Here is a 23,172-nt window from a genome sequence, read left to right as displayed (position 1 = left end):
AGAATTACCCAATATGCTTACAAAATCTTTTAATAATATTTTAATAAAGGTTGTCGAATCTCAAAAAATGTTCATTGTATTTACTCAAAATGTTAATTTTAGTGAACTCAAAATTGTAAAGCAACCAGGTAACTTTTTTTCTAAATAATTTTTTACAGTGTAGTAGTTTTTATTTTAATATAATTTTAGGGAAGGTTTTAGTATAATTTTGTTATATATTTCTGGCAAATTTACTTTTAAAATATTGGGGTTATTTTAGTTATTTAAATGCATCATATTCATCTAAATTAAAATGAGAAATATTGGGAAAAAAATACATAACTAGCTGAAATAAGTAATTTGTATATTTTATATTATTTTAGTTCGTGTTCATTTTTTTTTTGGGGGGGGGGGTAGTTTTAATTAAATATTATAACCCTGATAAAGTGTCAACAAAATAAATTAGTTGTTGATTTAAAAAGACAATTATGACATTTGATATTGATTCTAATCAATTGCTTGCACACAAGCACCACAAAATGGGAAATTCTGGGAAACATTTTCAAAATGATTCCTGTCACTCAACTCAAAAAGATTGTTTTATGTGCAAAGCATGCTGGGTACATAAGAATCATGTATAATGTATAGCAGGAGAAGAATCTGTTTGTCACGTTCTCCGAGAACCCTTTAGGCCAGAGTATCCGTTTGCCCACTTGATTTTTGCCTACAGTAGCACTTGGCGCGTTATTTTTCTCTTGGTTTATTTGCGAAAGCCTCCTATCCCGTCTGACACCTCAAAGATGACTCTTATCTGGAGGTACTTTAGCACATCTCTCTCTCTCTTTAAACAAACACAAGCGGTTTCATCCAGAGCGGGTAATGGACTGACACTAATAGATATGAACGCGCACATACGCGTGTGTGTGGGCTGCCGAGGCCGGCCCACCTGAACCGACTATATAAGACCCCGGAGTTTGAGAAGAGGCCACGAAACCAACAGCAGAAGAGCCAGGAGAAGATCTGTGCTTGAGGAGCGAACGCACTCATCTCATATCACCCATCCATCCATCCATCCATCCATTCATTGGTAAGTTGAGATTCAAGGACTTCATTGACCCTTATGCTTCAAAAGGAGTTTGGAGATGAGTTATGACCAACTATTTCTCTCATTTTGACAGGCCGTGTGTTCGGACTCTAAAGAAGCTGTCAAAATGAAAGCCGTCCAATATCTCGCTGGTCTTCTTCTGCTCCTCTTTGTTCAAAACAGCATGTGCGTCCCGCTGCAAGATGACAACACAAGGTCAGAGGAATACTTTATGTCAGTTTTATATCATTAATACCCCATTTCAGAGCAGTAAATTACTACTCATGGTATCAAATTGATTTGACTGGTATACTTAGTGCTTAACCAGTTTGAAAATAGCCATGCATTTTCACTTCATAACTGTTTGAGGACTTTTCAGTTAAATATTTTTGTGATGTGTAGAGTTTAACACTGGTTTATGTTCTGTGGCGCAGCACAGAGACATTAGAAAGTCTCGTGCCGAGGGCTCAGGGCTTCACGACCGTAAAGAGGCATTCTGAGGGGACGTTCTCCAACGACTACAGCAAATACCTGGAGACCAGGAGGGCACAGGACTTTGTTCAGTGGCTCATGGACTCAAAGAGAAATGGGTAGGCACGATTACACTGTAATATAGTTTATAGATTTGTGGAAAAAAGACTTTATTCAACATTTGGTGTAAAGGAAAATGTGCAGAAGTAAGTAAATGTATGAATCAAATGTAAATGTAACTTAAAATGAATTAATAATAATTAAACAATCATATAATTTGTTATAGATATATTATTATTTTATGTATGTACATATAGATATTATGTATGATATTGTTATATATTGGAATATACTGTATACGGAAACTTAAAATATGTACAGAACATGTTCTCACAATTATATAATGTATTTTTAATAATATTATTTAAAAGAATATATGGATAAAAATATTATATTTGAAACATTATATATATTACATTATATTCATAAATGTATACATAATACAGATATGTATATATGATAAAATTATATGCAAGTTATATAATTATAATACTAAAATAATATATGTATATAAAATAAATACAAATATATTTTTTTCTACTGGAATACATAAAATATATATACTCAAAATATGTTGCCATTGATTTTCACATTTATATAATATTTCTATTTTTTTCTCTTTTTTATTTAATCATATTATTTATATATATATACTATATCATATTTATATATATATATATATATATATATATATATATATAATATATTTTGTGATATTATCATATATATATATATATATATATATATATATATATATATATATATATATATATATATATATATATATATATATATATATATATATATATATATATATGATAATATCACAAAATAAGATAATATTCTATTCTATTCTATTCTATATTATTAAATTATAATAAAAATTATTATAATATTAGATGATATTGTAAGGCCTAACACTAACAATCAAACATTTTGAGTAAGATACATTATAATTTTCTCACATAAACTCTCTTTTCCCTCTCCAGTGGTTCGTCCAAACGTCACGCTGAGGGAACCTACACCAGCGACATCAGCTCTTACCTGCAAGACCAAGCGGCCCAGAACTTTGTGGCCTGGCTTAAATCTGGACAGCCCAAGCAAGAGTAGGCCTCCTCGCTTCTAGTCCCACCTTCAGTGCCTTAGAGAGTGTGAAAGTGATGGAAATAAAGAAAAAGAGAGTGTGTGTGCGAGAGCGAAACAGCCAAAATGACTGCTTCATCATGCTTTCTCCTCCCCAACATCTGTCTCTTTTCTAACGCACCCTGTCCATCCTCACTGCCAAATGCTAATGCTAATAAATAGCGCTGAAACTAGTGTGCTTCTGGTTATCTTTCTCTGCTAATGTCTTCTTCTATTTCTGGTGCTACTGTGCTAATCAAACAAAGGCTGACTGCTAATATAACCAAACATCACATAATGCTACATACCTTATCGCAAATAAACCTATTCACCACGAACATGCTACATGCTAAAGCTAAACTGCGCTAAACTTGATGCAGGCTGCAAGCTAACTGCTAACTACTTGTGAACTAATAACTCACTGGTTTAAACTTTGAATAAGTGTCATGTGCAAATGCTCACAAGTTGTTTATCGCATATGCACAGTGTTGGGGCCAACAGAGGCACAAATTTGAGCCGCAGGCGGCATGTAGACGGCAGTTTCACCAGTGATGTCAACAAGGTCTTGGATAGCATCGCTGCCAAGGAGTATTTACAATGGGTGATGAACTCTAAGACATCAGGGACAAGGTAAAGTCCTCTCTATAGTGGCTAAATAACACAGACACAGACATACACACACACACACACACACACACACACACACACACACACACACACACACACACACACACATATATTGAATGATAATCAGTAAAAGAACAAGAGATGGGTCTATTTTGAATATGTTTTATGTGATTATTTTCTTTTCTAGTGGCAAACGTGGCGGGAATCAATGAAGAACTACTGGGCTTCCCTGCAAGAGCTTAAATTTGGATCCTGAAGGGGGTTCAATCATCAAAATGAATGAAAGCCATATCTTTTAAAGGCAAAACACTGGAAACTCTGGAAAACAAAAGCCATATTAAGATTTTATTTTTTAACTTTGAGCACTGTGGTTATTATTTATTTTCCCTAGTGTTAAAGAACATCATGTTAGTTATAACAAACAAAAAAATGAAATGTTTTTCTATAGTTTTGAACTATTTTCTATGTGTGCGATAAAAACAAACTCAGGTGAATGCACTAAACACTCAGGTAAAAAGTGACCATTTACGTGTGCCATCACTGTATCAAAGTGCCATGGAAAATGGTGTCTTGCTCTGCAAAATAAACATTTTCATATTCCACCCGAGTCTGTTGTTTTCCCGCTTTAACACATGTACATTTAGCGCCACCTAAAGGATACCTGTAGCAATACGCGTGTTTGCGGATTCGGTTTGGAAAGCCATTTGCAGCAGGGTTTTTGAAGGTTTTTTGAAGGTTCTAGTAAAACAATAGTCTGAAATTATAGTTATATGTCTGAAATTAGTCCTAAATTAGAAAATACATTTATTTACGCTTTTACTAATTTATTTTGTTGCCAACTTTAATGTAGTAATGTAGTTGTTCTTATTGTCATTATGTCATAATATTATTCATATCGGTTTAAGAAATGAAATCCTAATGTGAAATACTAAACATTAATTTTTGAATGTTACTCTTTTTCAATTCATCTGAGTAAAAGGAAAGCAATTTAGAAAAATAGTAAATGACTTCAATTCAAATTCACAGGAAAATATAAAAAGCAAATACTAACTTGTACAGTTTATTTACTGTGTAACGAAATTAAAACATGTATTATAATGTTTATGTAATAATATATATCTTAGTAAACATTTATTATTCATTTATTATGATATTATTATTATGTATTAGCCAATAAGATAGGCAAGACTTTTTTTTAATGCTTTAAACTTACATTAATAAAATAATAGTAGTTATATTTCTGAAATTAGCAAAATTCCTATGTTTTGGAGAAAAACCTTTTTCATGGCCAATAAAAATTATTTATTTATTTATTTATTTATTTATTTATTTATTTATTTATTTATTTATTTATTTATTTATTTATTTATTTATTTATTTATTTATTTATTGTTCCTGCTTTAAATAATAATACTAATAATAATAATATAGGGTATTATCTGTTAAAGAGATATAAACTCAATGTGAAATATTAAACATTATACTCAGATGTTCCAAACAAAATATGTAGGCTATGTATTTGTTTAGCCTATTTATTTATTTGCTGTTGATCTGAGACTTTTCTGTAAAAAAAAAAAAAAAAAAAAAAAGAAATTATTGAGGAAAAATATGTCTTTATGTAGCCTATTATATTAGTGAATTAAATTAACTCAGCTAAAAAAAATGTTTTATGTGAAAACAATTTAATTTAATAAGCAAACACTATCTTGTGCAATTTATAACCTGTGCAACGACTAACGAACTATATATATATATATATATATATATATATATATATATATATATATATATATATATATATATATATATATATATATATATATATATATATATATAATGTACTTTTTTATCATGTGAGTTTATGGTTTATCATATCTTTGCACTTGTTGCAAGGAAATCCCGCGACACTGGCCTGGCGTCACTTCCTAACTGGAGGGGAGGGGCCTCGTGAGGGGGCGTGGTGTTTGCGCTTGGCGTCATCTTCGTTCGTTGCGCACATTCTCTGGGCGTCTGGAAGGGCGTTGCGACTTTGCCGGTATCATTCATTTCAACGCAGAGCGTTACAGCCGCTTTAACGCCTGTTCGGGGAGTTTATACGCATTATAACATGATCAGGAACGGAATCCATACGGTTGAGGAGGATGAGGAGGTCGGAGAGGAGTCGAACTCCTTGAGCCACAGCCCGGAGAAGAGGAAGCGTGTGATCCGGGTATGGTGTGACGGCTGGTGAGTGACATCACACTCATACGGTAACGTTAACGAGCGCGAAGTGCGTATGCATCTCTACAGCATCTCTACAGTGTCTTACAATGCCGGAATTCAACATGAGAAGTTATATAGTTGCACAAATAATGATTTTACCATGGTATTGTTAAATTACCAACAAAAAGTACCTTATCGGCAGGCACCATATGGTACAGTATCAGTTAGTAGCCTACGGTGGTGATTTAAACTATACAGTGGCACTAAAATGCTATGCCATCATTGCCATGTACAAAATATTTCACTACCATTGTACTTTTCTTCCACGATTAACGTTACGTTATTTATTGTTTTTACATTGTATTTAAAAAATACCATACTATTATTACTACAGTATGTGGAAAATAAACACAGTTAGAGGTGTCAGATAGCAATGTCGACGCACTGATATTTTCCATTACACTGAATGACTAACGTTACTATATTTATGTACTATAGTATCTAACTTATATGGTACAGCATTGTGCTTTAACAAAACATGGTATTATCATGTTAATTTAATGATTATTTTTCTGTTTATCCTTATAAAGCTGCTTTAAAACAATATGTGTTGTATAAAGTCTCATATAAATAAGTTTACTTGTCTGGTTTGTATCTGTATTCCCGTGTCCAAAAATGTAGTACATAATACTATGGTACTTTTTGTTAGTGTAGTAAATGGGCATGAGGAATGATCATTTGATATTTTTTAATATGAAAGTATATAATTGGTTTGTTACCATTGGTTAGTTACCTTTTTTTAATGTTTTTATTTATTTATTATTATCTCAGATCAACAGTAAATAAACAAACAAATACATACTGTACATATTTTTGGAACATTTGAATATAATTTTAATTAGGACTGTCGAACGATTAATCTCAATGAATCACATCCAAAATAAAAGTTTGTGTTTACATAAGATGTGTGTGTACTGTGTATAATACTTATGTATATTTTAATACACACACAAAAATACATATTTAAGAAATATAAATATTACAGATTTTTTCTATATATATTAAAATATATATAATTATAATACACAGTGTACACACATTAATTGGATGCAATTAATTGTGATTTATCATTTGACAGCCCAAGTTTCACGCTGACATTATATATCTTAAACAGAGAATAGCCTATTAATAATAATTATAATTTTTTTAAGCTGGGACAAAAATAAAAAATTAATAACAAAATATTTAAATATATTAAAAAGTCAAAAAGAAAACTATACAGCAGGTTAGTATTGTTAACTAAAACTTAAACTTGAAAATATTAATAAATATTATAGAAACCCTAAAAAATGTAAATTAAAAATGTTGCTTTGGCAAATAACTAGTTTTGAACTATGCTGAATACTAAAAACTACTTTAACTAAAAAATAATTAAAGCTAAATTAAAAACTAACAAAAATGACAAAAGCACATTACAAAATTCTAAAACTTAAAATCTAACATTTAAAAAATACTAGGCTAAAATAGTATATTACTAAACAAACACTGTTGTGCGTGTGATTTCTGAGAAATATTATAGATGGGAATTATAGAAGTAATATTACATGTTTCTCATGCCTAATCCAATTTTTTTATAAAATGCAAATGCAAACAAAACTTTTGAGTTGTATTGTTATTGCAGTTCCATTTGGTGACACTAGAGGCTCAGAAATGACACACGATCTGCTTATCCAAAATACTGCAGTGTTCCTTTATGAGTTATGACATGAAACATTTATAAATAGCCCAGTGTGAAGTGTGGTGCCCAGCAAGGAATCATGGGAAATGAAATTGGAGATTATGTTCCCGTGTAATCGCATCGGCCCAGCTAATGATATGACTGAGGAATAGGGCTCGTCCTGGTTAGATAACCCACCCGTCTCTAGTTACTCCTTTTATTTAGTGTGCAAAGCTGATATAAAAGCAGTTATTTATTACATCACCTTTGAATGCGGGTCATGTTTTCTTGACAAAGTCCACATCTGTCTCCACAGCTATGACATGGTGCACTACGGTCACTCCAACCAATTACGACAGGCCAAAGCGATGGGAGATTATCTTGTAGTAGGAGTACATACAGATGGTATGCTTCACATTTCATATTTCAGATCAATGCTTTATACTTTACATGAAGTCACTGTAAAACCTGAATATATGAGGAAATGATCACATATTTTTTTCTCTCACGTTCAGAGGAAATAGCCAAGCACAAGGGACCTCCGGTCTTCACACAGGCCGAGCGTTATAAAATGATCCGGGCTATAAAGTGGGTGGACGAGATTGTGGAAGGGGCGCCGTACGTCACCACGCTGGAGACGCTGGACAAGTACAACTGTGATTTCTGTGTGCATGGAGGTGAGGGACGCCCATACTAGTGACCCATAATTATCTTTTAAGGCAGCAAATTTTACAAATTTGTGCTATTTTCATTCCTTTAAAAAAACTTTTAATAATGTTTTTAATAATCATTTTCACCCTCTTTAATTCTTCTTGAAATACATTTTTTTGTTATGTTCCTTTTAAGAGTTCTGTATATACTGTAAAGGATGTTATGATTGTATATGTGACCCGTCACGGAAACCACGTTTTTTGCAGAATCTGTTATTTGAAATCACGAAGAAGCCTCTCCGTGTTTGAGATGGCATTAATTGTATATTTAAAAGCGTATATTTTGAGGTTGAAATCGCCTTGTTTTGTCTGTGTGTATTTCCATACTGGCCTTTGTTATTGCCCCGCCCTCCAAGGGACGTGTGTGGCTAATTATTTATGCAGCGCTCTGGCCGGCTGTAGAGATGATCCAAGCGACGATGAAAGCGGCATAATAAGACTGAATAATATCCCTAATCTACAACTGAGCGAAGATGAAGAAGAGGAAGAATGTATCAGACAGGCGTCAGACGAGTTGGACCGTAAGAAATCAGAGGCTATATCGCTAGCAACATTTGACAGGGATAAAGGCAGAGAAATGGCTCAAATCTGTATCTGTGGCTATAGTGTAGTGGTAAGACGCATGTCATCAAGTTTTGACGCAACTCGGATCAGAGGATCAGATGATCGAATCCGCCTTTTGCCACACTCTCTACTCCCTTTTCCCATCACATATCAGATTGGAAAGGCATTTATTTTAAAAAAGAATTGAGAAAATGTTAGTGGAAATAAAGTATCTAACATGTGTTTATTAATAAGTGTTTTTTGGTTAGAGTGTTGGTAAAAGGCGGATTTGAACCTCTGATCGATTTGCGTCAAAACTTAATGAAATGCGCCTTACCTCTACACTACAGCCACGGTTAGGAACTATACCCATTTCTCTGTCTTTATCCCCTTCAAACAGACGCACAGTACATCCACTAAGAAGACCCTGGCAAACAGAAAGGTTGCCCGAACGACTTATTTCATTGGAGGCAACAAGATTTGCTAGAATACTTTTCTGTTTTTTATGGAGTGTTCCAGAAACACCAAAGTTTGTCGTTTTGTGTTCATTCTAAGAACACACACACACACACACGTTATCTCATGTTTAGACCTTCCCATACCTACCTATTGTTCTTAACTGTCGTTTTAATTGTAATCTTTAGCATCGTATCACTTGCCAAAAAACCCCATTACTATAATGGGCTTTTAGATGGTAATGTTAGCATCTTTATTATTAGTAGTATGCGGTCTGATTTTTCCCGTTGCGTCTGTCGTTACTAGCAACCATGCAGCTTTACAGGGGGTATGGCTTATCTAAATGAGATGTAAATGAGCCCTATTGTCACTCCCAGCAGGTGAGAACAGGTGAGAACTGCAAAACTTTAAAGGCTGTTTTCTCTCGTTTAAACTTTTCTAAAGGCCTACATTCAGATGGCCACAACTTCTCCAAATATTGGATTTCCATGTGTTACACATCGTTGGAAAGCTTGGAGACTACACTTTCAGAATCCGTGAATAACTCAAAATGCCCCAGAACCGACTTGTGTCCCTACTTTCTCATAAAACATGGTGTAGTTCATGTTGACATTTATAAGGGTGGCCATGTATGTATGTATTTAATGTATAATATATTAATAACAATACATATTAATATGTAACTATAATGTTAACATAAATGGCCATATGTTTATATGCTAATGGCCATGATGTCTTAATCTTGATGATTTCTAAAAAGTTTTTGGCACTTTATTTACATAAATATTCTTGGTGTTTAAGACCTGTTCACACCAATTTATTACAAGTCACATTTTTATCCATTTACGAAGAATGATAGATATAAATATAACTATATTTTTTTACTTTTTAATATGGTTGTCAAATCGAATAATCGTATCCAAAATAAAAGTTCATGTTCTGAGTTCATTTTTTTCTTATATATATATATATATATATATGCATATGCATGCATATTTATGTACATAATAATTATAAACACATTATGTAAACATATAAACACGTTATGTAAATGTTAACTTTTTTTTGGCTGCGATTAATCGCGATTAATTGTTTTGACCGCACTACTTTTTACTATTTATTTATTTATTGAAATATTTCGTTTAAAAAAAAATCCTGCTTCATAGAAATGTGTATTTGTTTATTTGCGGGTCATCTGAGATTTTTCTGTAAAAAAATATTGAAAGAAAGACAAATTATTGAAGAAAAACATGTATTTATGTATTATGTTAGTGAATTAAATGAACTCAGCTCAAATGAAAAACAGGATAATTTTATAAACACCATCTTGTGCAATTTATAGCATGTGTAACGTAATTCAAACACTGATTTAAAGATATTTATTTTTGATCATATTATTTTTTTTATCATGGGAGTTTCACACAACATTTTTTACATATTTACATAAATGTGCATATAAACATATTTTAACATTTTTAATAATTTACCAACAAATAGTAGCTATAAAGATAACTATGTTGGCATCCACACCAACACGTGATATTGTTCTGTTTATTTTAAGAGAGCACTGCAGTTTTGTCGTCTGCCACTTTAAATGTTTGCGCTCTTTAAAGCGGTATGGGTTCTAATTGGCTGTCAATGTTTAGCTTTCATTAGATGACAAAGTGATTCCATTGAAATCATTTCTCTGTTTCATTATCTTTATAGTTGTGATGTGGATGTCTCTATTCTCAAAGATTTAGAACGATTCTATAGTTTTCATCCTTGGTAAAACAGGTTTTATTTTAAATGTCTTCCTTTAAAGCACAACATAGCTGAAAAGTAACCAAAATGGTTTTGAATCTGAAATATTTTCATATCTTTTGCTAGATGACATCACACTGACAGTGGATGGGAAGGATACCTATGACGAGGTGAAGAGAATGGGCCGATACAGGTAAAGTCTTGTGGTCCACGGACATAGACCTGTGGCACATCAGTGAATTTTGACTCTACGGGTGGGGGAAACGGTTGTTATATATGTTGTTTTCATCAACAGGGAGTGTAAACGCACACAGGGAGTGTCTACGACAGACCTAGTGGGTCGTATGCTCCTGTTAACAAAAGCGCACCACAGCAACATTGTGCGTATAATTTATAATTTATTTATCCGTGTTATGTAAAGTTTTTCTGTCAGTCCCTAATTCATATTCCTCTTTCTCTCAGGATAACACAGCCTACCAGCTTCACACGGATAACTTTGGGAAGGTGAGTAGATCTGCAAATATTATTTTAGAATATAATTATTTTAACGTTTATAATCCAGTCAAATCCTGATGGATAAAAATCTATTCTTTTTTTATATGTGGTTTATGAATTAAAGGCACAATATGTAATTTTTCGCGCTAGAAGCCGATTATTCGAAACAAAGGCGTAGCTTGATGACACCCTGATTTCCCTGAATCTTGGGAGTTACCTTCTTCACCTCTACAGCCGGTGGAAAAAGAATCCGACTGGACTCGGGCAGAAATCATATTCATGGATGAACTAATGTATTAAAGATTTAATAACATTATTGTAGTATGGAACGATAGGAATGATTCTTCCGCTCATCTGTATGTGGGTTAACACAGAGCTGTTTTATCATATTGAATACATTATAGTGTGTTAAAAGTTATAATGCTACTCTGTGTGTTTGCTCAGCGAATACTATGATGAGACACTTAAGCCCCTTTCACACTGCACGTCGGACACGTAATATTCCCGGAACATTGCCGGGTCTCCTTCTGTGTGAAAGCAACCACGTCCCGGAATTGATTACCGAATTGAACCCGGGTCGGGGACCTAGTAACATTGCGGGGTTCGACCCGGGATGAGCGCTGTGTGAACAAAAGCCAAAACTAATGCCGCAACGTGTACGTAGTTATCGTGCGACTCCTAGAGCTTGTTTTTTCAATAATACAACCCTGCAGTGCTAGAAGAGCTAGTCGGTGTTTTAAACGCAGAGAGTGTTCGTATACAAAAGAAACTAAAATTAAACAAGCAGAAATGTGTGCAAACTGGACACAAGTCGAGACCAAAGAGCTCCTTACTATCCGCGCTGAAGCTGAGATCGCTCGCCATTATACGTCACATCTGGATGTCACGTGTCAACTCGACCTGGGACCGTTACGGGTTGTGTGTGAAAGTGCACATATTACGGTATTTCGCTGGCAGTGTGAATGGGCCAAATCTAGCGGCCCGGGAACAAATGCCGGGTCCCATTATCCATGTATTTGCCGGAATCGCAGTGTGAAAGGGGCTTTAGATTGATATTAGGCTTGGTAAAGCATGGTACTCGTGGGCAAATCCTGAAAACCAGATTTAAACAGTAAGACAAACTGGCCGGAGCTTTTGGCCTTTTCTGTATACACATGCCACTTCAGGCTTACCTTCTGAAGACATCTAGAAAGTTGAAAAAATCATGCAAAGTACAGTTTAAGGTTTTCAAGCAGAATGGGGAAAGTGATTAAGGGATCACTGTCTTCGTAACTAACATGTGAAATGTAGCAGTCATGATGTGCAATGGACCCATTTGGAGCAGACGTCACAGTTAGGTCACTTGCAGCTGCGCGCGCATAATGATGGCAGAAAAATTGCATAACAAGTGGAGAAAAATGGGCAAAATCCACAGAATAAAATAAAAATGTTTTGGACTGCCTTTGTATGTCAGACTCGAAAAGCGAAAAATACGGTCTTCATTTTTATAGAATTCCATCATTTGAAGATGCCCTTTGAAGCTAAACGCAGACAAGTCACAGACTGGACTGATGAAACCTACAATGATTAGTCCGCTTTTAAAGCATTTGATGTAATTTGATGTAAACAGAAAGTCTACATAATATTCACATATGCATGTCATAGGGGACACATACAGTTACAACATAAAACATATTTAAACCTGTAACATTTTACATAGATAACTTGTAAACAGCCTATAACATTTTTATCTCAAAATTCTTGACTCTCTTTCTTTTTTTACTCGCTATTGTGAGTTTATGTCACAATTCTGAGGGCAATTGCGGGGTATAAACTCGCAACGATATATATATATATAAACGAGTGTATCCCAGTTTTTGTTTATCCTTCTAAGAATTGTGAGATATAAACTCAAAATTGACTTCTTTAGTCTTTTATTCTGTGTTTCCACAGATTGCAATGGCAGAACTGACATTTTCTGCAAACCAGTTAGGCTCCGCCCACACAAAAAACGTCATAGCTGTTTGCGAACACAAAATAGGTCTACAAAATGTAATGTTTAATAATATTGTCATGAATATTAAGTGTATATATATTGATTTGTAGGAAATTAAGCACTACAAAACGAAGAACTACCATTCATGAGAGAACTTTCATGAGAGAACTTTGAGTGTGCTGGCATGCAGAGTGAGTGCATAACGTCTCCTCCAATCATTTCTCTGCATTTTGCATAAAAGAGAGCATAAACTGAGTTGAGCTATAAAACAATTCTTAAGTTTTTTGTTGATGAATGTCTCCAAACAGTTGCTCACCTGTCTAATAAAACACATAATATATTAAAGCGTCTTTGGTGTTTCCTACAAAATAAAATGGAAGTCGAGGGTAAAGCAGATATGATGTTATTGATAGGCAACACACGGACACAGTCCGTGTCCTGGTTAAAAGTGCTTATTTCTCTGGATTTAAACATTCTTGGAAACATTTGGTAATGTAAGTATACAAGTCAACAAAATATATGACACTGTTCTAGTGGTGTTTGGATATTTTAATCCAAAAAATCTTACATATTGTGCCTTTAAAAAATAACATACACTGTTAATTTGAATCCCTTGGCATTTGTATGGAAGTAAAACTGTGCCACTGAATTTTGAATTCTAATTTTTAGCACTGAATTTTTTTACATCGAATTTTTAACACTGAATTTTATTTTGCATCTAAATCAGACTTTGAATTTTAAAAGCCATCGAATTTCTAGCACTGTTTTTTTTGCCTATGACATTTTTTCAATGTTTTAAAAAAATTCAGTGTAAAAAGAAATTCAACGTCTCAAAAGATTCAGTGTAAAAAAATTCAACGTCTCAAAATATTCAGTGTAAAAAAAAATTAATGTCTCAAAAGATTCAGTGTAAAATAATTCAACGTCTCAAAAAATTCAGTGTAAAAATATTCAGAGTCAACATCCGGGTAACCAAGGAGAAGCAATCGATCCCTGTATCAAATCATCCAACATCCAGCCAATCATTTACGCTCCATTGGTCATGTGACGCTGAAACAGGAAGGCGGGGAACAGGGCCGTTTCTAGCCTTTCTGGCACCCTAGGTGAGATTCATGTTGCACCCCCCCCCCTTTTTTTTTTTTAAACTTCAACTTATTAAGTAAATATGACTTCCTTATTTCATGGGCATATTGTACATGCATTAATCGAATAATGTAGCTAGGTTTATTATCTCTGAGATCACAGATGTTGGGGGGTTCGGGGGCATGCTCCCCCGAGAAAAATTTGATTTCTATGATCTACATATGTGTATTTTAAGATGTTCTGAAGGCCAAAAAATTAGATAACAATAGCTTGAAAACCATGTCACTCGGCGCCGCTGCGGATTGAAGAACACACTGACACAAAGACTAAAAGACGGGACGAAGCAGTAGCCGAAGCCTTGCGCCAGTTTCATGTTTTAAAGGTTAATCACATATTTTTTTAGGGGGGGGCTGATGCATAAGTTCATAAAAAAGGGCCTAGTGACGCCCATGGTTATGACAGTATTAGCCTACTTGATCAATTTACACTAAACAGCTATCTCTGATGTAAAAATTTTTATTCAAATTAACTGCTATAATGTTCTGCACCTGAAATGAGCATGGCGTGTGGTCCGTCCAGTACTAATATTCAGTGTAATGTTTTGCTCAACGTTATGATAGAGCGACCAGCTTAGTAGAGAACAAGTAACCAATAAGTAGGCTATACCTGTATATTTCGCTTTCTTTTTTTATATTTCCTCTTTTTTCTTTTTACGATACTGAGCCCCTGATGGCTTTGACCTTTTCATGATGATGAAACTAAAGCACGCTGTAACGAGTAGAAATATAGTGTGGCCCCTTTAAGAGTTGCGCGCGCTCCCTGCAAACGAAGTCTGCATTTTGTGTATGTGCGCACTGAGTCTTGAGCTCCCATGTGTGGGGATTATTTTCTGTTTTCTGTTGCTAACAGTTATTTTGTTTTATTAAGTAATGCTGTGGATGGAAAGGGAGTTTGTGATGAGAGTTCAGCGGGGAATAAAGTGCGATCTGTTTGATGTTAATCGCCTCCGTGTTTGCATCCACTCCAGTTACATTAAGTGAGCTATCCACATTTTTCACTCGGACACAAGCGTCACAACGCCACGGATGACGACGTTCCCTGCCGCCCTCTACATGATCTCATTTCATTACAGCAGCTCCACTATCACCATGGCGACTTCACGCCAATAATCGCAACTAATCATAATGCCTTGAAATAGCAAAAGTACGAAATATTAATAATAAAATATATATGAAATAACTAAAAAATCTTGTTGGGGCGGGGGCTCATTGACGCCCCCCAACTGTTGGCGCCCTAGGCGACCGCCTAGTTTGCCTATGACTAGAAGTTCACTTCAGGTTAGCTCCAGAGCTCAGCAGCATGGCTCAGAACACACACGATGGCGCTTCAGTGAGTTTACTCATGACCAATGGAGCGTAAATGATTGGCTGGATGTTGGATGATTTGATACAGGGATCGATTGCTTCTCCTTGGTTACCCGGATGTTGACTCTGAATATTTTTACACTGAATTTTTTGAGACGTTGAATTATTTTACACTGAATCTTTTGAGACGTTGAATTTTTTTTTACACTGAATATTTTGAGACGTTGAATTTTTTTACACTGAATCTTTTGAGACGTTGAATTTCTTTTTACACTGAATTTTTTTAAAACATTGAAAAAATGTCATAGGCAAAAAAAACAGTGCTAGAAATTCGATGGCTTTTAAAATTCAAAGTCTGATTTAGATGCAAAATAAAATTCAGTGTTAAAAATTCGATGTAAAAAAATTCAGTGCTAAAAATTAGAATTCAAAATCCAGTGGCACAGTTTTACTTCCATACATTTGCAAATGCAAAAACTTTTGTTTATCTGTTCTCCTCAGGGTCCTAAAGGGCACAGCCCATGGACTGGCGTCTCTCAGTTCCTGCAGACTTCTCAGAAGATCATCCAGTTCGCCTCAGGAAAAGAACCGCAGCCAGAAGACACCATCATATACGTGGCCGGAGCTTTCGACCTTTTCCGTATCCTTTTAAAATCCACATGACGTCCAGAAAGTTGGAAAAATCATGAAAAGTTCAGTTTAAGGTGTTTAAGCAGAATTAAGGGAAAGTGGTTAAGGGAACTCTGGTTTTATATTTGTGATTTGGCCTTGACTATCTGGCCCATATAGACATCGGTCATGTGGATTTCCTCGAAACTGTTCACAAACAAGCAGAGAAACCGTACGTCATTGTCGGACTGCACTTTGACCAGGTGCGTTTCATAAAAACAACTACGCATGCACACTTTACAAGATTTTACAGACCTCTCTACCATCATTGTGCTTGACAACAGGGCAAATTTTGGATTTATCTTGTGACTCAGGATCACACACAAACCTGTTTTACACAGTTTTTAGACTTAAGGCCCCTAAATTGCAAAATACCATACATATTACAGTTATGGTTACTACAATAAAACTTTGGTAATTAGTAATTATATAGTTATATAGTTTTAAAAATTCCAAATTGATATTTGTTAGTAGTATTAGCTGTGTCGGTCTGCAGTTGTGTCTAAAAATTATGTGTGAAATAAAGCAGTTGTAATGTGCAATAAATGTAATGTTTAGTAATTGTTGTCATGTTTATTAAGTGTATTCATATTATTGATTTGTAGGAAGTGAACCGCTACAAAGCGAAGAACTACCCCATCATGAATATTCATGAGAGAACTTTGAGTGTGCTGGCATGCAGAGTGAGTGCATAATTTAACGTCTCCTCCAACCATTTCTCTGCATTTCACATAAAGGAGAGCATAAGTTACCACCTCCATTAACAAATTATTGGTTTGCATAAATTACTGACTTCTCCAGTCAGTTCCCATTTTATTATGTGGCATATATTAAGTTGTTTTTGTCTTCTTGACACTCTAGTTTAAGAACAATGGCTCATTGTGTTTAGAGAGAGGGAGTGATATTACAGAAAAAGAGAGTGTAGGGGGAAGAATCTGGTTCTGGGCTGAAACATCTCAAGGTCAAAAGTATTGCAAGCAATGAAAAAAGTTAATTTGTTACGCATGTTTAGGAGATACCCGTTAAAAATACTGCACCGTGTGCTATTCCAAAACATAACCTAGTTTACAAACCCTCTCATTTATCCACAGCATTCATGCTCTCACGGGTCAGGCACATAACGGCATACCTAAAGCATGACGTCGCTTTCAGACAGAACCCACGTTGAGCTGCTGGTATCAGTAACACGCAGTGAAACTCCAGACCTCCCAAACCACACGTGCATGCCTTTCTGAACAATGTCCCAGTGGATGATGGGAGGTTGCGTTTGGCTTTAGGATTTTAGAAGTTGATTTAGCTGATTTAGGCAAATTTCGTAACTGAGTACTTTGAAGTTAAAGACCCCCTGTAGTGAAAATCAAGTTTATAACGGTGTTTAATAATAGAGTGATGCAGGTATGACGTCACTTTGTAGGCCAGCCGGCAATTCGCATCGCACTGGTTCCCTCAAGAAAAACCCAATAGGATTTTCCCATAGGCTTTTAGATTATTGCTAAAAACAAGCTCTGTGAGCAACATGATACTTGCACGTTTGTCCATCAAGATAATTATCACAGATGAACACAACTTTTATGAATTTTGAAGCCTAAATGCAGTCGCCGGAAGTAAAAAGCTAAAGGTAGGCTATAAACGGACTACACCACAGTCCCGCGATTTCAACGTCACTAAGCTTCAGACAACTTTCAGTTTTTATTTCAAAACGTTTTCCCCAAACGTTTGAGTTATATTCGTTTATAAGAGCCCCGTTATGAGCATAATGAGGCTGTAAAAGCGGATTGAGTTGGCCTGTTCGGCGTGATGACGTTTAATCTCCCTGACTCCCTCTGTAGTCTCATTTAGACACTTGTTAGCAACCGCCTTTTTCAAGACACGCAACAGTTTCAAAAAATCACGAGTGGGGTTATACTGATGTATTTTACCCCATTCAAAAAAATTACCAAACCAAAACCCCATTCAAAAAAATCCATTGACTTCAGGGCCGAGGGAAACAGAAGTGCTAAAATGCTAACTTGCTTCTGCGTTTTGGCCTACAAAGTATTGTCACACCTGCACCACTCTATATGCTTCTAGACCAACCATGTGCAAATTCAAAGTCAACACCATTGCTAAATATTTTTTGTGCCATAGCTTAAAATATATTTAGCAATATAGCAGGTGATTTATGTATATAATGTATATTACAAAGTTATGATAGACTCTTCTCCACTGACGTTCTAAGTTGTTTAAGCATTTCTCACGATTCTAATTGTTAGCAACACATTATTAGCTGTTTGATAACTTTGTCAAGTCAAAGGCTAATCATATGAATTACCGCTATGTGTCCTTAGTTGTAATACTAAGGGCACATAGCAATACATCTGTGCAGAATTTACTGCAGTAACTTGAGTAAAGTTGAGCGAATGGATCTCTGAGCTGGTGGGAGGAAGTGGAGGCGGGGATAATTTGCGTTACTAAATGAGGAAAGGCTGTAGAGTTACAGTAAAGCTAGTTTAAGGCATAAAATTATTTTAACTGGAAGAAAACTTTTAATATGTCATTTTGGTGATCAAAGATGACTTTAGGGGTAATTATTGAGTACAAGGGGACTTGGAGGAACAATAGAACTTGAAGAACATAATGAACTTAAAACGTGAGCACTTTACCTCATCTTAAAATAAAATAAAAAAACTACATTGTCCTCTATTCTCTTCCTATGCTACTCTAAGCAATGTCCAAAGCTTAGTATTTCAAGCACTTTGTTATTTTTTGCCTCTTCATGACGGATTGCTTCCTGTATTCCTCAGTTGTAAGTCACTTTGGATAAAAGCGGATAAAATGTAGAACGTGAAAACTTTAACAATGTAGAACATTTAAAATTTAAAGAACATAAAACCTGGAGAACTTACATTAGAACTTGGCAAACTAGACCTGGAGAACTTTGTGAATATGAAGAAACCTGATAAGTTAGTGAATGTAGAAGCTAGACAATGTAGAACTTTGGAACTTAGAGAATGTAAAGCTTGGAGAACTCTGTAAAAAACATGAAAAGTTAGAGAACTTAGGCAGTGTAGAACTTTAGAACTCTGAGAACTTAAACTCTAAAGACATTGCAACTATAGAGAACTTGGGGGAAAAAACTATGAAAAAAAGTTAGAACTATAAAACTGGAGAATATCAAGGAATAATAAGAACCTAAAGCAATTTAACAAGAATGAGTCTGGGAAGTGTAGAACTTTAGAACTATGAGAACTTTGTACAAAATTACAACTCTGAGAACTATTGAAATGGAGAATTTCTACAACCTAAAGTAGAACCTAAAGCAGTTACAACTTAAAGAAAGTAGAACCTAGACACTTTACAACGTTCTGTTCTAAAAGAATTTACTGTAGAGTTTAGTTTATACTTGTTCATTTAGGCTGTGACTAACTGTCTTGTGTTTCTTTTGTCTTCAGTATGTGTCAGAGGTTGTGATCGGGGCGCCGTACGCAGTAGGAAAAGATCTTCTGGATCACTTCAAGGTACAGTACTAAAGAGCTGCAACTTTACATTGTTCATTCAATTGTGGTGAATAAGAAACTAGTTTTTAATGTAAGCCCCTTCCAGACACAATAACACAATAAAAGGCTTTCAGTGTGAAGAGAACAAGGTTTGTGTGATTCACACAGTACGATATTGAGGCATAAAGCTGTGTGTGTGTTGTGGTACTGCCCTGGGACAGCAGCCAAATGCAAAGGCTTTAGTGACAGACCACTATTTCAGCAATTCTGTGTTGTTGTTCTCCGAGAACAATCTAGAGATTTACTGCTCGCCCCTTTAACCAGAAACCCTCAGACAGTTATAGAGAGTTCAACCACGCATTACAGTTTAACTTTAGAGGACTAAACAGAGAGTTTGGGACATTTTTCCCCAAAAATATAATGTGTGCAAAATACTTGATGACCTTATCGATTCATTGAACATTTTTTTGTAAAATATATGTTGGTATATGTAGGATAATTGCTATGCATTTTTATATTGGTACATATGATAAAATGTATTTGTATATATACACTATATTGCCAAAAGTATTGGTACACCCCTCCAAATCATTGAATTCAGGTGTTCCAATCACTTCCATGGCCACAGGTGTATAAAATCAAGCATCTAGGCATGCAGTCGCTTCTACATACATTTCTGAAAGAATAGGTCGCTCTCAGGAGCTCAGTGAATCAAGTGTGGTGCTGTGACCGCAAAGTGGTAGGCCACGTAAAATCACAGAGCGGGGTCAGCACATGCTGAGGCGCACAGAGTGCAGAAGTCGCCAACTTTCTGCAGAGTCGATAGCTACAGACCCCCAAATTGCATATGGCCTTCAGATTAGCTCAAGAACAGTGAGTAGAGAGCTTCATAAAATGGGTTTCCATGGCCGAGAAGCTGCATCCAAGCCTAACATCACCAAGTGCAATGCAAAACGTCGGATGCAGTGGTGTAAAGCACGCCGCCACTGGACTCTAGAGCAGTGGAGACGTGTTCTCTGGAGTGACCAATCCCACTTCTCTGTCTGGCAATCCGCTAGACCAGTCTGAGTTTGGCAGTTTCAAGGAGAACAGTACTTGCCTGACCGCATTGTGCTGAGTGTAAAGTTTGGTGAAGAGGGGGTTATGGTGTGGGGTTGTTTTTCAGGGGTTGGTCTTAGCTCTTTAGTTCCAGTGAAAGAAACTCTTATTGCTTTAGCATACCATGGCATTTTAGACAATTTCGTGCTCCCAACTTTGTGGGAACAGTTTGGCGATGAGCTCCTGTTCCAACATGACTGCACACCAGTGCACAAAGGCCATTTTTAAAACATTTTTTTTCCTTTTTTTTTCAGCATTAAAGCACTAGACTTATATCTTTCTTTCATTTTCCACATTAAAATATTTGAAAACCAGACTTTAATAAGCTTTAATTATATTATTTTTAATTTAGATAAAAAACATAATGCTCTACTAATTTTTTTCTTGAGTTTTTAAGAATCCTTTTTTCCGTTATTTATTGCATTATTTATCAGTGCTTATATCCATCTTTTCATTTTTACATCAGAATATTTTAGTTCCTGATTTCACCATTTTAGATATAACCGTAATGCTCTACTTATTTTTTTTATTTTTTATTTTTTCCTTCATTTTCTATGTTTCCTTTTTTCCATTGTATAATATCAGTACAGAATTTCCAAAGCACTAAACTTATTTCCGTCTTTTTATTTTACATTAAGAATATTTTAATATCTGCTTTTTAATTATCATTTATTTTAGATTAGCACTCCAGTTTAAACAGTTTTTTTAAGTGCTATATATATATATATATATATATATATATATATATATGGTCATCTGTAAGTGTCTCAATAGTATCAATTAAACAGCAGAATCTGCATTCATTCATCTATAGCTGAGTGTTTATCTGTCTGTAGGTGGATCTGGTGTGTCATGGGAAGACAGAAGTGTTTCCCGATACAGACGGGACAGACCCTTACGATGTGAGTAAAGTCTTCTAAAACGCATCTCTGAATTGTCTTCTCTTCCACTGTTTTTAACCTGATTCTCTTTTCTCAGGAGCCGAAGAAGAGAGGTATTTTCCGCGTCCTGGACAGCGGCAGCGATCTGACCACCGACGACATTGTGCAGAGAATCATCGAGAACAGGTGTGAAAAATAATATGAGCAAAATGAGTTTGTGAAAAAAACTGTTTTTCTGAAAGTATGCAAATGAGGCAGTCTCTTTTTTTGTCCGGTAGGTTGCTGTTTGAGGCCAGGAACCAGAAGAAGGAAGCTAAAGAGATGGCCGTGATCGAGGCTTTGAAGCATAAAGATGATTCGCTTAAGACCGAGGCGGGTCTTGTGAAGAATTAACTGAGCTATTCAAACTGAATGAATCAAGGGCTTCGGACTGTTATAAAACGCCTCGATTTATGAACAGTGCCCGCATTTAAATGAACGTGGAGGAACACGGACTTCTTTTTATATGTTGGACGACTCTTGTTTGACGACAAAACACTTTGTTGCCCGCAGAGAGTTTTAATGGTACCTGTTAAATGGGTTGAAAAACGTTCTCTCTGAATGGGAGGAACACTGGTAAAACATCGGCAAATACTTTTGCGTCGTTTTATGAAAATTATTGGAAGATTGTGTCATTTGTTTTAATTGGTGATTCATCCGCACATATCCGTATATGAGCAGAGAAATGTTTTTTGAAGAAACACTTCATGTTGACCACACTAGTATGTGTAAGCCTAATTGGCTTTTATTTTTGGGGGGTTTTATTTTATTTTGTGTTTTATATGTGGGTAAATCTCATGGAAACATATCCAGGTCACATTTGACCCAAAGTCAAAAGAAAAAACAAACGAACAGACAAAGAATTATAATTTGCGTAAATATAAAAAGCCTGTTTAGGATTATTAAATGTTTTTTCATTGTGACATTTTTATAATTTAAAAGAATTTCCATCCATATTATCATTACCATAATGCATCTATATATATATTCAAATTCAAAATTGCTTTATTGGCAAATAAATACTATTGCAATATTGCCAAAGCTAGGAATATATGAACATAAAATGAAATTAAAAACCTTCAAAATAATAGAAAAAAATATTATAACATAAACAGTGTAACAAGTTTAGAATATTTGAATATATATTTGATAATATATATTAATTGGTCAAGTGTATATATATATATATATATATATATATATATATATATATATATATATATATATATATATATATATATATATATATATATATATATTATAATATAATTTCTCTCAACTATGGTAATGAGATTTGGCTAATGGGCTAATTGTGTGGGAGCGTGTGTGTGTGTGAAAAGTGAAATGTGATCTGGGCATGTTTTGACAGGATTTACCC

General features: G+C 34.9%; 3 protein-coding genes across 3 annotated transcripts in view; 2 read left to right on the top strand and 1 right to left on the bottom strand.

Moving 5' to 3' along the window:
- The window catches only part of LOC137040223 (uncharacterized), a 192,170-nt gene that overhangs the window by 28,411 nt on the left and 140,587 nt on the right, over nucleotides 1–23,172 (bottom strand). The window lies entirely within an intron of this gene.
- gcga (glucagon a) lies at nucleotides 958–3,929 on the top strand. Its single transcript, XM_067414775.1, has 6 exons — nucleotides 958–1,066; nucleotides 1,158–1,279; nucleotides 1,498–1,653; nucleotides 2,584–2,700; nucleotides 3,203–3,346; nucleotides 3,531–3,929. The coding sequence occupies exons 2-6, from the start codon at nucleotides 1,191–1,193 to the stop codon at nucleotides 3,553–3,555; spliced, it is 531 nt and encodes a 176-aa protein (XP_067270876.1). The 5' UTR covers nucleotides 958–1,066; nucleotides 1,158–1,190; the 3' UTR covers nucleotides 3,556–3,929.
- pcyt2 (phosphate cytidylyltransferase 2, ethanolamine) lies at nucleotides 5,304–22,967 on the top strand. Its single transcript, XM_067415659.1, has 13 exons — nucleotides 5,304–5,569; nucleotides 7,579–7,667; nucleotides 7,778–7,939; nucleotides 10,841–10,907; nucleotides 11,010–11,094; nucleotides 11,177–11,218; nucleotides 16,133–16,271; nucleotides 16,421–16,503; nucleotides 16,906–16,983; nucleotides 19,732–19,797; nucleotides 21,711–21,776; nucleotides 21,853–21,941; nucleotides 22,034–22,967. The coding sequence occupies exons 1-13, from the start codon at nucleotides 5,451–5,453 to the stop codon at nucleotides 22,146–22,148; spliced, it is 1,200 nt and encodes a 399-aa protein (XP_067271760.1). The 5' UTR covers nucleotides 5,304–5,450; the 3' UTR covers nucleotides 22,149–22,967.

This window comes from Pseudorasbora parva, chromosome 14, assembly GCF_024679245.1.
Source record: "Pseudorasbora parva isolate DD20220531a chromosome 14, ASM2467924v1, whole genome shotgun sequence".
NCBI lineage: Eukaryota > Metazoa > Chordata > Actinopteri > Cypriniformes > Gobionidae > Pseudorasbora > Pseudorasbora parva.
The sequence above is the reverse complement of the archived record's forward strand: the minus strand, read 5'-3'. Positions and strand labels throughout refer to the sequence as shown.

Bases quoted from the DNA above. Each gene is read 5' to 3' on its own strand.
- gcga (XM_067414775.1), top strand. From the start codon at position 1,191: ATGAAAGCCGTCCAATATCTCGCTGGTCTTCTTCTGCTCCTCTTTGTT. The intron at 1,280-1,497 runs GTCAGAGGAATA...TCTGTGGCGCAG, and splicing joins CTGCAAGATGACAACACAAG to CACAGAGACATTAGAAAGTC. The intron at 1,654-2,583 runs GTAGGCACGATT...TTCCCTCTCCAG, and splicing joins ATGGACTCAAAGAGAAATGG to TGGTTCGTCCAAACGTCACG.
- pcyt2 (XM_067415659.1), top strand. From the start codon at position 5,451: ATGATCAGGAACGGAATCCATACGGTTGAGGAGGATGAGGAGGTCGGA. The intron at 5,570-7,578 runs GTGAGTGACATC...CTGTCTCCACAG, and splicing joins CGGGTATGGTGTGACGGCTG to CTATGACATGGTGCACTACG. The intron at 16,984-19,731 runs GTGAGTGCATAA...TTTTGTCTTCAG, and splicing joins TGAGTGTGCTGGCATGCAGA to TATGTGTCAGAGGTTGTGAT.